This window comes from Vipera berus (assembly GCF_964194415.1).
Source record: "Vipera berus genome assembly, chromosome: 11".
Taxonomy (NCBI): Eukaryota; Metazoa; Chordata; class Lepidosauria; order Squamata; family Viperidae; genus Vipera; species Vipera berus.
In genome coordinates this window covers 47,162-61,214 of record NC_138214.1, presented here as the reverse complement: position 1 = coordinate 61,214, position 14,053 = coordinate 47,162, and the positions used below count along the sequence as shown (strand labels likewise).

The 14,053-nt window shown below is 42.9% G+C and overlaps 1 protein-coding gene across 2 annotated transcripts in view; it reads left to right on the top strand.

Annotated features, from left to right (window-relative positions):
• The window catches only part of LOC308672993 (gamma-aminobutyric acid receptor subunit beta-4), a gene marked incomplete at both ends in the record, with an annotated part of 37,073 nt that extends 24,390 nt beyond the window's left edge, over positions 1-12,683 (top strand). Inside the window, 5 exons of one of the 2 annotated variants that reach the window (XM_081336328.1) lie at positions 1,415-1,497; positions 3,191-3,328; positions 6,326-6,478; positions 8,193-8,440; positions 12,306-12,683. In XM_081336328.1, coding sequence (XP_081192454.1) covers positions 1,415-1,497; positions 3,191-3,328; positions 6,326-6,478; positions 8,193-8,440; positions 12,306-12,683 — 1,000 coding nt within the window. Of the gene's footprint in view, positions 1-1,414; positions 1,498-3,190; positions 3,329-6,325; positions 6,479-8,192; positions 8,453-12,305 lie in introns of both variants that reach the window. The other variant, XM_081336327.1, reaches the window with a different exon arrangement.
• Positions 12,684-14,053: the final 1,370 nt, after the last annotated feature.

The window sequence follows — 14,053 nt, the reverse complement described above, 5'->3', positions numbered from 1 at the left end:
TTTTAAACTCTGGGGCAGAAACAACATGGTCCAGGTTTTCCTGACAGGCCCAACTATATCAGCAAGAAGGAATTATTCTGATCAATTTTCAAAGGAACATTATTCAGCCAGGCAAATAAGCCACCACTATCTCATATTCACTACAAGAATCAGGTTGGAAAGGATGAAGACAAAGAATAAAAGGGAGGGAGGACATTTGTTCTAAAAGAAAACAAAACTGTGATGCACCAGTAATGGTTTCTTTAACACCAAAGTACCAATTCTGTCTCCGTTGCCACAATGAAGCAAGTGGGACCAAATTACTCAGACTTCTCAGAGTAGTCAGTTCTCAGCATTGTGGCACAGCTCTTGCAGACAGGAGAATAACTAAGAAGGTGGTGCTATCCAAAAACCTCACTCACTCACAGCACAGCCTGAGGGCAGCCCCGAGAAGAGACTTGCACCACAGTAACCCCAAGGCGCCATCCTCCATCAGCTGATGACCTCACCTTCTACCTCTTCCATCATGGTCTTTCCCAGTTCTGCTGCCCTGCTAAAACTCTCTCTAGGCATAAGGACAAAGGCCTGCCTAGCTTCCCCAAACTGGCCAGCCAATCAGATTTCTGGGATTTCTTGCTTTGTATCAAAATTTTTGCTTTTCCATTGTTCAGGGTCCCTCTTCTCCTGAGATTGCGCTCCTTCTTTAGACTGAATTCATGACACAACCACATCCCATCCTCTTGGCAGCTTTGCAGGGCACAATAGGCATCACAAGGGTGTCTCATACTGACTCCAGGTTGCCCTCCAAATCTCTGGAAAGGATCACTTTTGTGGCCTGAAATTGGTATTCTTGAACTGGTTATTTGATATTTATGGATCTGCAGGTGACATTTTGTGGTAGTCAAATGCAATTGTATAACTTGTTTATGTAACTTGGGGGTGGATGATTTGCGGGATTTAACACCGTGGTTGGATTGCAGTACATTTACAGAAACCATGTTTGGGCAATCAAAATTCTTGATTAGATTTGCTTTCCATATTCCATTTGAAACTTAGTTTTGCTTCAAACCAACTGATCCTTTCTGAAGAGTTCAGATGTAGGCGTTTGCATTTTGAAAAACAACTTATACCTAGATTTATTCCTGAGCATTGTAACAAACATGAGTGTCTCTTGTTCACTTACCGATTTTCTTCTTACATTTTCTTTCTGACCCTCCTAGCTTGTTTTGGTAGAGCTGCTGGGCTGGCTGCAGTGAGTCACAAATGACTTAAAACTGTGCAGTGGATGCTGTGTAGCACAGCCGGTCTCTTCCTGTCATTCCCCACCTCATGTACACACCTACCCTACACTCTCTTTTTGGTTGCCATAGGGACAGCAACCCACCATGTTAACTTTCTCTTTCTCCCTTCCTTCTTTCCTTCCCCCCCCCCCCAGAATCACTACCACGGCTGCTTGCATGATGGACTTAAGGAGATACCCCCTTGACCAGCAAAATTGCACTTTGGAAATTGAGAGCTGTGAGTACCAGCCTGTTTAGCCTGGAAGGGGCTCCCCCAGTGAGTTTGAAGAGGAACATGGGGGTGAGGTTGGGTGGGTGGGATGAAGGAGGGAGAGTGAGCATGGACCCTTCTTTGCCTGCCTGCCTTTGACACTTACTCTGCCACTGTGGAAATCTCCTCCTTCTTTGCTTGCAGAATGCTATTTTGTCTCCTTTCCCTCTGAGTAGGACTAAGTGGGGTTCTGATGTGGACATCTGTCAATGATGTTCCACAACTGCACTTTTTAAACGGGTTTCCCCCACGGATTCAAAACCAACCATCTTTGAGTGTGTGTGGGGAGGTGTTATTGCAAAACTGAGGCTCTGGGTGGTCTTCAGAGTGTAGGTAGTGCACACTTGCCCAGTGGCACAGAATACCCTCCCCCCATCTTAATGAGCTCCTTTAATTGGGTGGGAGGCTTCCACTGCTTGTCGGAGCACAAAAGGCGCGAGGGGATGATGGTGGCCGGTTGCCATCCAGACAAAGGGAACCGGTTATGGCTGTCCGGACCGGTCCCATCTCTGGCTAGACACGCTCAGCCTCCCGGGAACTGCCTGAAGCTTCGGTGGAACGGAGAACGTGAGGCTCCTGTGCATCCCGGGGCCCCAGATTCTTTGCCGCCCAGGAACTCGCCCTTCGCCACGCATCTCTCTGGCGGCCGCAGCCAACAGCGGCCTTCAGCCGGAAAAGTAGCCCCTCTTCTCGCGGGGCTCATGAGGGCGATGCTGAGGGCTTCAGCCCCCTCGTCCCGAGAGAGCCACATTCTTACGCTGTGTCCGCCGAGTGAGGCTGCATAGGGAGTCGCGGAAACCTGATGACGCACCTTAAAGCGAGGCTCGCTGTCTTCGTTGAAAATGCGCTTGACAGCTGCACCCCACCGGGAGATCCAGTATCGGGCAGAAGGGCACGGCCGGTCTGGAAGCCGGGACGACCCTGACTCGCGCGCTTCAGCCCGCGTTTCAATACAGGCAAGGCCGGCCAAGAGGCTGGGTGAGAAGGGAGCCAGACTTCTTTGGACTCCGGAGATTAAAGCCAGGGCGGCTCTGTCTGAGATGAGCAACCCTCCTGGTTGGGGTGTGAGCGCGCGTGCTGGGAAGGCACAGGAGGTAGCCCCTTGCACTCCCACAGACACCCGTGTGCAGGAGTGGGAAGGAACTCTTGTACCTGGATGTTACTTTTTCATTCATCAGAGTTTCCAAACCTTTCTCATCTTCAGAGACATTTGAGTGGGGAAACCCCTGGTTTTCTCCCCTTCCCCCACCCCTCTTCATTTAGGAAGCGGAAGGTGCAATTCCTAGGGCTGGAGCAAGTTTAGCGGACTGAGCTTGCCCTCTGCGTTTGTCTTTGTTTTTTTTGTGTGGAGGTGACTTGGAAAGACAGCTTCCCAAGACCAGTAAGGCTAAGATTTCCCAGATCTCATCCCTGGAAAGTATGACAGCTGGCTGCAACAGCTCCTTCAGGAGGAGAGAAAAATGCTTTCTTTTCGCAGAGGAACTAGGATTTATGTTTACATTTGTGACAGCTAGTAAATCCTAATAGCACTAATATAAATCACAGTAGGCCAGTATGATGCTAATTCGTGGCCTGTGAGCCTGTGGCTCCTGCATCCTCTGGCTATTCTCTGAAATGCTCTGCAGACTTTGCTGACTTTCTCTGCTCTACTTTTCTCCAGATGGCTACACAGTTGATGACATCGTGTTCTTTTGGCAAGGAAATAATTCAGCTGTGACAGGGATGGAGGTCCTCGAGCTGCCCCAGTTCACCATCATTGAGCAAAGGCTTGTCACCAGAGAAGTGAACTTTACCACAGGTGAGTTCTTCCGTCCTTGCCATAATGACAACTCGGGGCATCAAGGCCTCGATGTAAACACCAAGAGAATTAGTTAAGCACATGGTGCAAAGACCTAGCTCCCTAGAGAAAAGCTGAGAAAAGAAAGAGAAGAAGGTGACCAGCGGCAAGGGGAACAAACTCAGTTACAGCGGCATTGGGTGCGCCCTTGGAAGTCCTGAAGACCAAGTGAGGGGCAGATCAGCAGAGAGAACATTATGTAATATATAGGAGCAGAACATGAGTTGATGGCACATTATCCACTGGTCTTGGCCAGATGTTTTTCATTGGAGCGGAAGAGAGCAGGTACTAAGGTGCCTTAACTCCTCTCCCCATCTCTGATTGCATGTACTTCTCTTCCTGTTGGTCCTGCTTCATAATATACATTCTCGTCTTGGATTTTGTCTGCTGTATTCCCTGAAAGTAGATATTTAGCAGTCAACCACAGCTACTTATTCACTTTCTCCTCCCCCAAAACTGTGTGAAAATCTTCTAGCCTGGAGGTCTCCTTTGAGCCCTATCCAGCTTCTCCACACCATTTAAAAATGTGCTCCCTCAACATAATACGGGACTTCAAGAGTAGTTTAACCAGCACAGGACACAGTACGACAATCTTGGGATCTGGGAATTGAGGAAAAAAGGTGGAAAAATGAAAAAAGTGGAGAAAGCTCAGGGAGGCATGTTGGGGGAGGGAAAATAGTCACTGAAAAGAAGAAACTGTAGACAGGGAATACTGGAAAGGAACTGGTGAGTTTTGTATCCAATTTATCATTCATGCTTTTATTTGTTCAGTTCCATGTCTACCTGAGTAACAATTTACATATATATTTAATTTAATTTATTAATATTTCTATACCGCCCTTCTCCCGGAGGACTCAGGGCGGTGTACAGGGCAAGAATAATGTCCTAATAGGTAGGCTTTATTCTGCATAAGCATTTCAAATTTTGTTATTTTTCTTATAGAAGCCATTGTTTGCTTTTGTGGTCACTTTGTATTGTTCCAGCAATTTGTGGGTACATCAAACATGGCATGTTCCAGACTTCTCCAAGTAGTTCTTCCTCTTTCTACAATCTGCTCCTGGTGTCTTAGATAGCATTTTATTGAAGTATCATTTGGGGGCATGTTTCTATTCTGAACTATCAAGATTTGTAACTTTTTTCACTCACCTCTAGAAGTATATGCAGCACTGTGAGGGTTCTTTGTTTTCCAAAAACTGGACACACCACAATATAGATGAATTCTGTAGAAAATAATTCATTATAACACACGCCTTTCCTGTTCCTCTTGGTTAACTTTACCCTGCTAGGCTTTGCAAGTTGGTGTAGCCGGATTTGATGGTTAGTCCTTACAAGAAATCAAAATCTTACAGTTTGTAGGGTGGCATACAACCTTTGTCCTTGGGACTAGCTGCTGCCTGAATCCTGTTGCTCCTTTTGGGCAAAGCCAAGCACCAGGCAGGAACCCCACCACAACAGGTGGCAGAGTCATAGCTGGGGGTCCTGGTGGTTGACAGCGCTCTTGCTTGCCTGTAATGTACATTGCAGATGTCCCACTTCCTCCTCTGCTCATTGTCTTCTTTGTTTCCTCTCCTACACAATCACATTTTTGTAGGTTAAGAGCCCAGGTGGGGGATGAGACTGCCTGTGGATATCTGCAAGTTCCAAAAGGCATCAGGATGTGGCTCAATTAGCCCACCAAGTGTGGATGCTTATGAGTAAACTGTGAGGTGGGAGGAGGGATGAATCAATGAATGAGCCCACCTCCTCTCAAGTTTCTGATGGTGCAGTGGTTAGAATGCAGTACTGCAGGCTAACACTGCTCATTCCAGGAGTTCGATTCTGAACAGCTCAAGGTTAACTTAGCCTTCCATTCTTCCGAGGTTGGTAAAATGAGGACCCAGGTTGTTGAAGGCAATATGCAGACTCTGTAAACTGCTTAGAGAGGGTTATAAAAGCTCTATGAAGGGGTATATAAGTCTAAGTGCTATTGCTATTGCTGTTAACTTTTGCTGCTGTTTGGGAGAAGCTGAGGCTGTCCTTGGAGCGGTGGGGTGAGCTGCCTTTCTGCCCACCTGCAGCTGTCTTTCCCAAATGCAAACAGTAACCCCAGCTGCATTCTGTCAGAGACCTCGACTAGATAAGCATTTGGGCCCCTTTAGTTAGAATACACTACAATTGCACTTAAAACTGAGACCTCTATTTATCTGAAGCATTTTTTCATAACTTTCATATTTCACAGAGCCTCCTTCTCTCCCTCCCCACTCCCCAAAGTGTGTCTCTTTTTGCCATGTTAGCTTCATTATTATTCATTATTACTGTTCCTATGTTGCCCAATTACAGCACTGTAATATTGCAATAAATGTCATTCACAACCAATACCACCAATTAAAATCCATACTGTAAATAAAGCACACAGACAAAAAAAAATTAAACTAAGGTTTCTTGTTTCATTGCAATTACTATACTTGAAAAGGGTTAAGTTACAATAAATACAAATGCAACTCCTTTTATCTCAAAACAGATGGTGGTTATAGGGAGTAATGAAAAATGATGAGAGATATTTAGAAATGAGCAGATGACCCGTCCCTGTGGGGAGCTCTGAAACCTCTTTGGATCAGGTTGCAGCCCACCCTCCTTTGGCTGAGCATCACAGGATTTTATAATTTACATGGCTGTGAAATAGACGGTTGCCACTGTTCACACAACCAGGGCCCTCATTGCTAGAAAGGGCTGGAAGGACACAGGAAGAATAATCTCTGCTCCTTCAAGCAGAACAGAAAACAGACAGTTGGGTTACAACTGTCACTTTATATTGTGGCTGTTTATTTCTCATCCAGATTTACTTACCATCTATTGAAAAGTGTATAATAATTACTTTGATGTTGAGTTTTGTGCTGTGAAAAACTAGAAATTTCCACTGAGATGATTCCAAGATCCCCTTCTCATTATACCGTTTTTCCCCTCTCGTCTATCTGGTAGGTTCCTATCTTCGCTTGTCGCTCAGCTTCCGAATCAAACGGAACATCGGTTACTTCATCCTGCAAACATACATGCCTTCCATTCTCATCACAATTCTTTCCTGGGTCTCCTTCTGGATCAATTACGATGCCTCTGCAGCCCGGGTTGCCCTGGGTAGGTCTACAGATTGACATCAATTTGAAACTGAGTTGGTTTGTCATGAAGAAGAATGTTTATCATGAATGTTTCAAAAAATTGGGAAAGTTTTCTAAAGGTTTGTAGCAGTAAGCTGTAGGTGGAAAGGCTTACAAAGGTGGCAAACAAATTTCTGTTTTCTTTTTCAAGAAACAAAATTGTTTCTTGGGATATAAGTATATCATAATGCTCTTTTCTCAGAGGTTCTTCAACTTCTATTTATCTTGGCTGTGTAAATTGAGAGACTAACCCAAATAAGATTCAACTTTGAAGTCAGGGCCTTAGCTATCATTAATAAACCATCTGCCTCTACAGGACTCAGGCATCCAATTAATTTAAATAAAAAATGATAAACAATATTTCCCCCCCAACTAATTATGGGAAACAATATAACCTTACTGACTTTGTTAATTCTATCTAGTATATCTGCTGAATTCCATTGTAGGTACGAATACCAATTAGTGGTTCTTCAAGGTTATTTTGTTAAATGCGCAGCCACTCCGTTTTGTGATAAGTAAAACCTGGGGCAAGTCTGATTCGAGTAAGGATAAGGGCTAGGGCTACAGTTGGTCAAAATATTAATGGTTCAAGAATTAAAAGAATCTGGATAAGATAAATGTTTTTTTTAAAAAAATAAAAGTAAAATATCAGTTGCATTAATATTTTTGATTTTGCTTTTAAAAGAATGAATCCTGGAAATTAAACTTGAACTTTTAAAAATGTGATTATCAACAGTTTAGATTATTATTCATATTTTGGTTCTTCACACTATCAGCCAGATGTTTGCACTGGATTTGGCATTATTGTCTATCTATCGAGCTGAGATAGGCAGATGTGGATGTTTGCTAGTCCTAAAGGTCTCAGGATGGAAGCTGTTCTGAGCAAAGCTCCCTTTTGCAATTGACGGTGATTTTGTCAATGCCAATGGTGTTTCAAGTGGTGCTCCAGTTGATTGCACCCAAGGCACCTATTACTATTGTATACTATCTTTCTTTTTCTTTTGTCATTTCTATTTGCAAGTATTTGTATTTTATTATTCTTATTTTGATTAGTATTCTGTCCAATTCCCAGCAATTCTGGGCTTTACTAATTTCAAGTCATAAAAAACACAAAAAACAACAAAAGCAAGGATAAAGATAGCAGGATGACAAACCAGGTAGGAGCAAATGAAAACAACCTAATTTAAGAGGAGGTTTCAATTCATCCTCATCAAAGGCTTAGGCAAAGAGCTAGATCTTCAGGGGCATGCCATAAAAATGCCAAACCCAGTCTAAACATCTGGCTAATTTTTCCACCAACCATAATAATATGCCATTCAACTCCCAGCACCCTTGTATCAAAGTATGCCCAAACCCACAAGGCTTGTATTGCGGATCTTGTACAGTGTTGTCAAGTAGATGACAGAGCAACCCGGGATTTTGTTACAGTGATTACATAATCCAGAATCTTACCATAAAACAGGCAGGCTGCGTGGCCCCTAAGGAGAGGCGGTCCAGCCAGGAATCAGCTTTCTTTTGCAGAATTAGTGCAGGCTTTTCACACAATCATCCCTCCCCGGTGCCCTGTGTTTTTTATTGTCTCCAAAAGCATTTTTAAAAAGTGCTGTGCAGTCTCCCTTGCTCTACTGAAAATCTTTTCCTGACAACAGTCAGTTTGAAAGCACTAAATGTATGTCTGAACTCTCCCACCACAGGGGTCACCACAGTCCTCACCATGACGACCATCAACACGCACCTTCGGGAAACTCTGCCCAAAATCCCCTACGTCAAAGCCATCGATGTCTATCTCATGGGCTGCTTTGTTTTTGTGTTCCTGGCGCTCTTGGAATATGCCTTTGTCAACTACATTTTCTTTGGCCGGGGCCCCTGGCAGCAGAAGAAACAGAGCGAGCGTCTCAACAAGACAACTAACGAGGACAAGCACCGATATGAGGAGAAGCGGGTGAGAGAGCAGGTTGGTAGCTTTCCTCATTGCAGAATTACGAGCAAACTAAAGGTTGTGTCTTGTGAGTGTTAAGTGTAGAGAGCAAGGAAGAAGATCTTGAAGGTTATGTGAGCTACATTACCAAAATGCCAAGGGGTAAAACATATCTTAACTCCACAACAGACAAAAAATAAGTGGAAGAGGCTCCCTCATTCACATAAGAAATGGGGGGAGAGTAACCAACTTGAAGGACACCTGGAAGCCTACTAGTAACCAATGCAGCTGGCATAGCAGTGATGACACAGGAGCATAATGGAAAGTGCCTGGCTGTAGCTTCCAGTTTAGAATGTAGAATTCTGCCAGAGATTCTCCCAGCACCCCAGTTGTTTCTGTATCCGCTGCCCTTTTATTGGAGAACAACAAGGGCAGCCTTCCAACTGTTAGGTCATATGCAAGTCTCCATATACGTGAAGAAAGACAAAAAGGACAAGCACAAAAAATGGAAAGAGGGACACATAACTAAGGCAGAGTATCAGCAGATAGTCTGAATCTGCAAAGATGAAGTCGGGTAAACAAAGGCTCAGAATGAACAAAGGCTTGCAACAAGAGTCAAAGATAATAAATAAAGTTTCTTTCAACATATAAATAATAAGAAAAAAGTCAAGGAAACAGTAGGTCCGCTTAAGAGGGAAGATGTCAAGGAAGTAACAGGCAATAGAGAGAAACCAGAGCTGCTTAACTCATTCTTTGCATCAGTCTTCACGCAAAAAGGAACTATTTTGTTGTTGTTAGCTGCGAAGTCGTGTCCGACCCATCGCGACCCTATGGACAACGTTCCTCCAGGCCTTCCTGTCCTCTACCATCTTCTGGAGTCCATTTAAGCTCACGCCTACTGCTTCAGTGACTCCATCCAGCCACCTCATTCTCTGTCGTCCCCTTCTTCTCTTGCCCTCAATCTTTCCCAGCATTAGGCTCTTCTCCAGTGAGTCCTTCCTTCTCATTAGGTGGCCAAAGTATTTTAGTTTTAGCTTCAGGATCTGGCCTTCTAAAGAGCAGTCAGGGTTGATCTCCTCTAGGACTGACCAGTTTGATCGCCTTGCAGTCCAAGGGACTCACAGGAGTCTTCTCCAGCACCATAGTTCAAAGGCCTCAATTCTTTGGCGCTCAGCCTTTTTTATGGTCCAACTTTCACTGCCATACATTGCAACTGGGAAAAGAAACTATAGCCCAACCTATCAAAAACCTAACTGTAAAAGACAGAGTAGAAATAAAAATTAAAATAAGCAAGAAAATGGTTAGAGAATACCTATCTGATCTTAATAAATGTAAACCACTAGGAACTGATGGATTTCATCCCAGAGTTTTGAAGGAGCTGGTGGATGTCATCTCAGAACCATTGTACCATATCTTTCAAAAATCCTGGAACATCAGGGAACTACCAGAGGATTAGAAAAGAGCTGATGTGGTTCCCATCTAAGTAAAACAGACCCAGGAAAGTACAGACCAGTCAGCCTAACATCAATACCTGGGAAGATACTGGAAAAGATAATAAAAAAACAGAACATCTAGAAACAAATGAAGTTATAACTAAAAGCCAGCATGGGTTTGTTAAAAGCAGATCATGCCAAACCAATCTTATTTCATTCTTTGGCAAAGTGACTAAATTAGTACACCAGCGAAATGCTATGTCTAGAAAAAGATGGATTGATAGCATCACCACCAGATGGATTTGTAACTGGCTGACAAACTGTACTCACACGAGTCATCCTTAATGGTACTATATCTACATGGAGGGAAGTAAGTCATGGGGTACCACAAGGTTCCATCTTAGGCCCAGTACTCTTCAATACCTTCATAAATGATTTAGATGAGGGAATAGAAGGGGAACTCATAACATTTGCAGATGACAGGAATAGCCAGAACCTCAGAAGACAAGCTCAGGATCCAAAAAGATGTTGACAGACTTGAGCAATGAGCCCTATCCGACAATATGAAATTTAATGTGGAGAAAAGCAAGGTTTTATGCTTAGGCAGGAAAAACTTATGGTACAAGTACAGATTAGGCGAAACCTGCTCAAAAACAGTAACTGTGAGAGGTACCTTGGAGTCCTATTGGATGATCACTTAAATATGAGCCAGCAGTGTGTGGCAGTAGCCAAAAAAGCTAATACAATCCTCGGTTGTATAAACAGAGGCATAGAATCAAAATCACATGAAGTATTAGTACCACTTTATAAAGCCTTAGCAAGGTCACACCTGGAATACCTCATCCAGTTTTGGTCACCACATTACAAAAAAGATGTTGAGACTTTGGGAAAAAGTGCAGAGAAGGGCAATTAGGATGATTAAAGGCCTGGAGACTATAACATATGAAGAATGATTGCAGGATTTGGGTTTCACTAATCTAGAGAAAAGAAGGACTAGGGGGGAGGGCATGATAGCAGTATCCAAGTATCTGAGAGGTTGTCACAAAGAGGACGGAGTCAATTTATTCTCCAAAGCACCAGAGGGCAGGACAAAAAACAATGGATGGAAACCAATCATGGAGAGAAGCAACCTGGAAAAAGTTCCTAAGAGTGAGGACAACCAGTGGAGCAGCTTGCTATCAGAAGTTGTGTGTGCTTCATCACTGGAGGTTTGTAAGAAGAGACTGGACAGTGACTTTTCTGAAATGGTATAGGGTCTTCCTGCTTGACCAGTGGGTTGAACTAGAAGACCTCCAAGGTCCATTCCAGCTCTATTCTGACTGATTTAAACAAGTTGCAGATCTAGTCATAAAGGAACTACATCCAAATGCTGAAATGTTAATATCTACAACAGCATCATTACCATTTTCAAATTTTCATAGCGTTTATTATATCCTCTTCATCTGTTTTCCTTTGACAAACTTTTATATAGTTTATTATTAATTCCAATCTTCAAGTAACCATTATCTTTATAGATATAAAACGTACATATACAAATTTCTTAAATACTCTTTGTAGCATTCCCTCAATTTAGTTTCATCCCAAAGCTTTTATCATTTTTATTTTTCGTTCTGTTCCTAAGTGCTCTTTAGGGTTTTCTTTATTACCTTCTGTGAAACTCTATTTTTCTCTATATAAAGATTATACCTTCCTCACTTTTTGTAGCAATCCTTTTCTTAAATGCAGGTTTTCTAATCCAGAGTCTCTCTCGCTTTGTCCTTCCACCAAGCGTCTTTCTTCATATTTCCTCCTGGTATAACACCACCTGTTTCCTTGTCTCTGTCACATAATTCTTCTCACTCTTTTCCAAGCAGCTCCCACAACCTCTTTCCTTATCTCTATTTTTCATTTACTGTATTGGAAGAGTGATCTGTTTTTTTAATACTTGTTCATACATAATGTTTGCTTTCTCTTCCTGCAAAACCTTTACAGGTAGTTCTCAGATTGCGACCATTTAGCGACTGTTCAGAGATGACAGTGCTGAACAAATAGTACTCACAACCATTCCTTGGAGTTCCAGCCATTAAACCTTTCTCATGGCCACATGTTCATGATTTGTGATGCTCCCTGCTCGCTTCCTATAAGCAAAGTCAGTGGAGAAGGCAGTAGGAAGGTAAAAGTCACAATCACATAAGGTCCTCTCTTAATAACCCACAGAGTCCTTGGATTACAACAGTAACCAGTACTGCTAAGTGACATAGTTAGATGGCATCACTTAGCAATGGAAAATTTGGTCTCAATTGTCATTGTAACCTGAAGACTACCTGTACTTTCACACTTGATTCTTTCCCTACAAATTTGTGAAAAAGCTGCTCAAACAAATGTATCATTTATGACATCAACACCTGTGTTCAGGTATCATCCATCGTACAGATAAAATGTTAATACTGTGCAATATCTTTGGCCCTTTTTTTCAGGTGGACCCTTATGGCAACATTCTTCTCAGCTCTTTGGAAATGAACAATGAATTATTAGCTTCTGACATGATGACCACAGCAGGTGAATCACGAAACTCTGTCATGTCCTTTGAAGGATCAGGGATCCAGTTCCGCAAGCAGCTGGCCCCTCGAGATGGTTTTGGACACCACCCACCAGTTGAACGCCACGTCCCGCTGACCCATCATGCTGCAGCCCGTACTCGTGCCAACTGCCGACTCCGCCGACGATCGTCTAAGCTGAAGCTCAAAATTCCTGACCTGGCAGATGTCAGCACCATTGACAAATGGTCACGGATCATTTTCCCCATCACTTTTGGATTCTTCAACCTGGTTTACTGGTTGTACTATGTAAATTGATGCCTGCAGACCAGAGAAAGAATAGGGGAAGACACTCAAACTATGACAACAACACAGGAGTGTGGCGATCTTTGGGGTTTGGTTATTCTCTAAATTATGACCAATTTTTCACTTCATCCCCACCTTTTATTTAATTTCTGCAAATCGTTATTCCTCTTTTCAGCACATGATGCGCACACAGAGTTTTTGTGGTGGGCTATGTGGGTTTGTTGAAGGAGGAGGGAATGGTTTTCAGGGATTTTCCTACCTTCCCTCCCTCCCCCTCTCTGTTATGCTTGAAATGCTTCATCCCCAGGGGTGGGTAGGGGAGTGATAGTCTCCGTCTCTTTTAATTCATTATTGCAGCTAGTTTAGTTCTTAGAGTAGTCTTGCAAAAGTTAGCTCTAGACTCTAGAGTGTGTCAGCAAATGCCTGGCGATCCGCTCCATTGGCTCACAGATTGTGCAGTTCCTCACCTGTGAGGTTACTCTAAGATTTTTTCTTTCTTTGTGGATTCTTTTGAAAGATGGAGCTACATTCTCCCAAAGCATGAGTTTCCTTTATTTTGTCACCTTCTATCTTATAGGTGCATAAGGATTTGTTTAAAACAATAGAACCCGTATTTTGCAACTGTTTGGGCAGAAATGGGAAATTACGGCGGGGGGGGATCTGCTGTGAGTGTGTTGAAGACAAAGGAATGTTTGTAAGCTGCATTTACGACTTTTAGAAGTTTGGGAGTGTTTGCTTTCCTGGGGTGAATGTATATTTTCTGGGGTGAGGGAGGGATTTGTATTGTCCATTGGTGGAATAGGACCGAGAGTTGTAGGTGTGAAAAAGGTAGAAGACTCTTGCTGAATTGACTTGCCAATAAGTGTCATAAAGGAAGGCTGCTGCTGCTGCTGCTCTGTTCCCTTCCTTCAAGTTGACTTTGCCCTGGTTGGGTGGGTCCCCTTTGGGTTGCCACAGCTTTACCTGCCACTGCCCTTATTTCTTGATGCCAGAGCTGGACCCAAAAGCATTTCAAGTGGCAGTAAAGTTTAGATGGATCCTTTATCTTTTTCTAATTCTAATTCTAATCTTTTTCTAGTTCTTTTTCTAATCTCTTTTGTTTGGATGTAATATGACCTAGGAGCAGAGTCCATGAAGTTATAATTATTTGCAAATTCCAGTGAGCAAAATTGTGGCCCATTATCTGTTGTTTATTTATTTATTTATTTATTTTATTATTTTATTTTGTCTTCTATTTTATCTATAGAATAACAGAGTTGAAAGAGATCTTGGAGGTCTTGTTGTCCAACCCCCTGCTCAGGCAGGAAACCCTCTACCATTTCAGTCAAATGATTGTCCAATCTCTTCTTATAAACTTCCAGTGATGGAGCACCCACAACCTC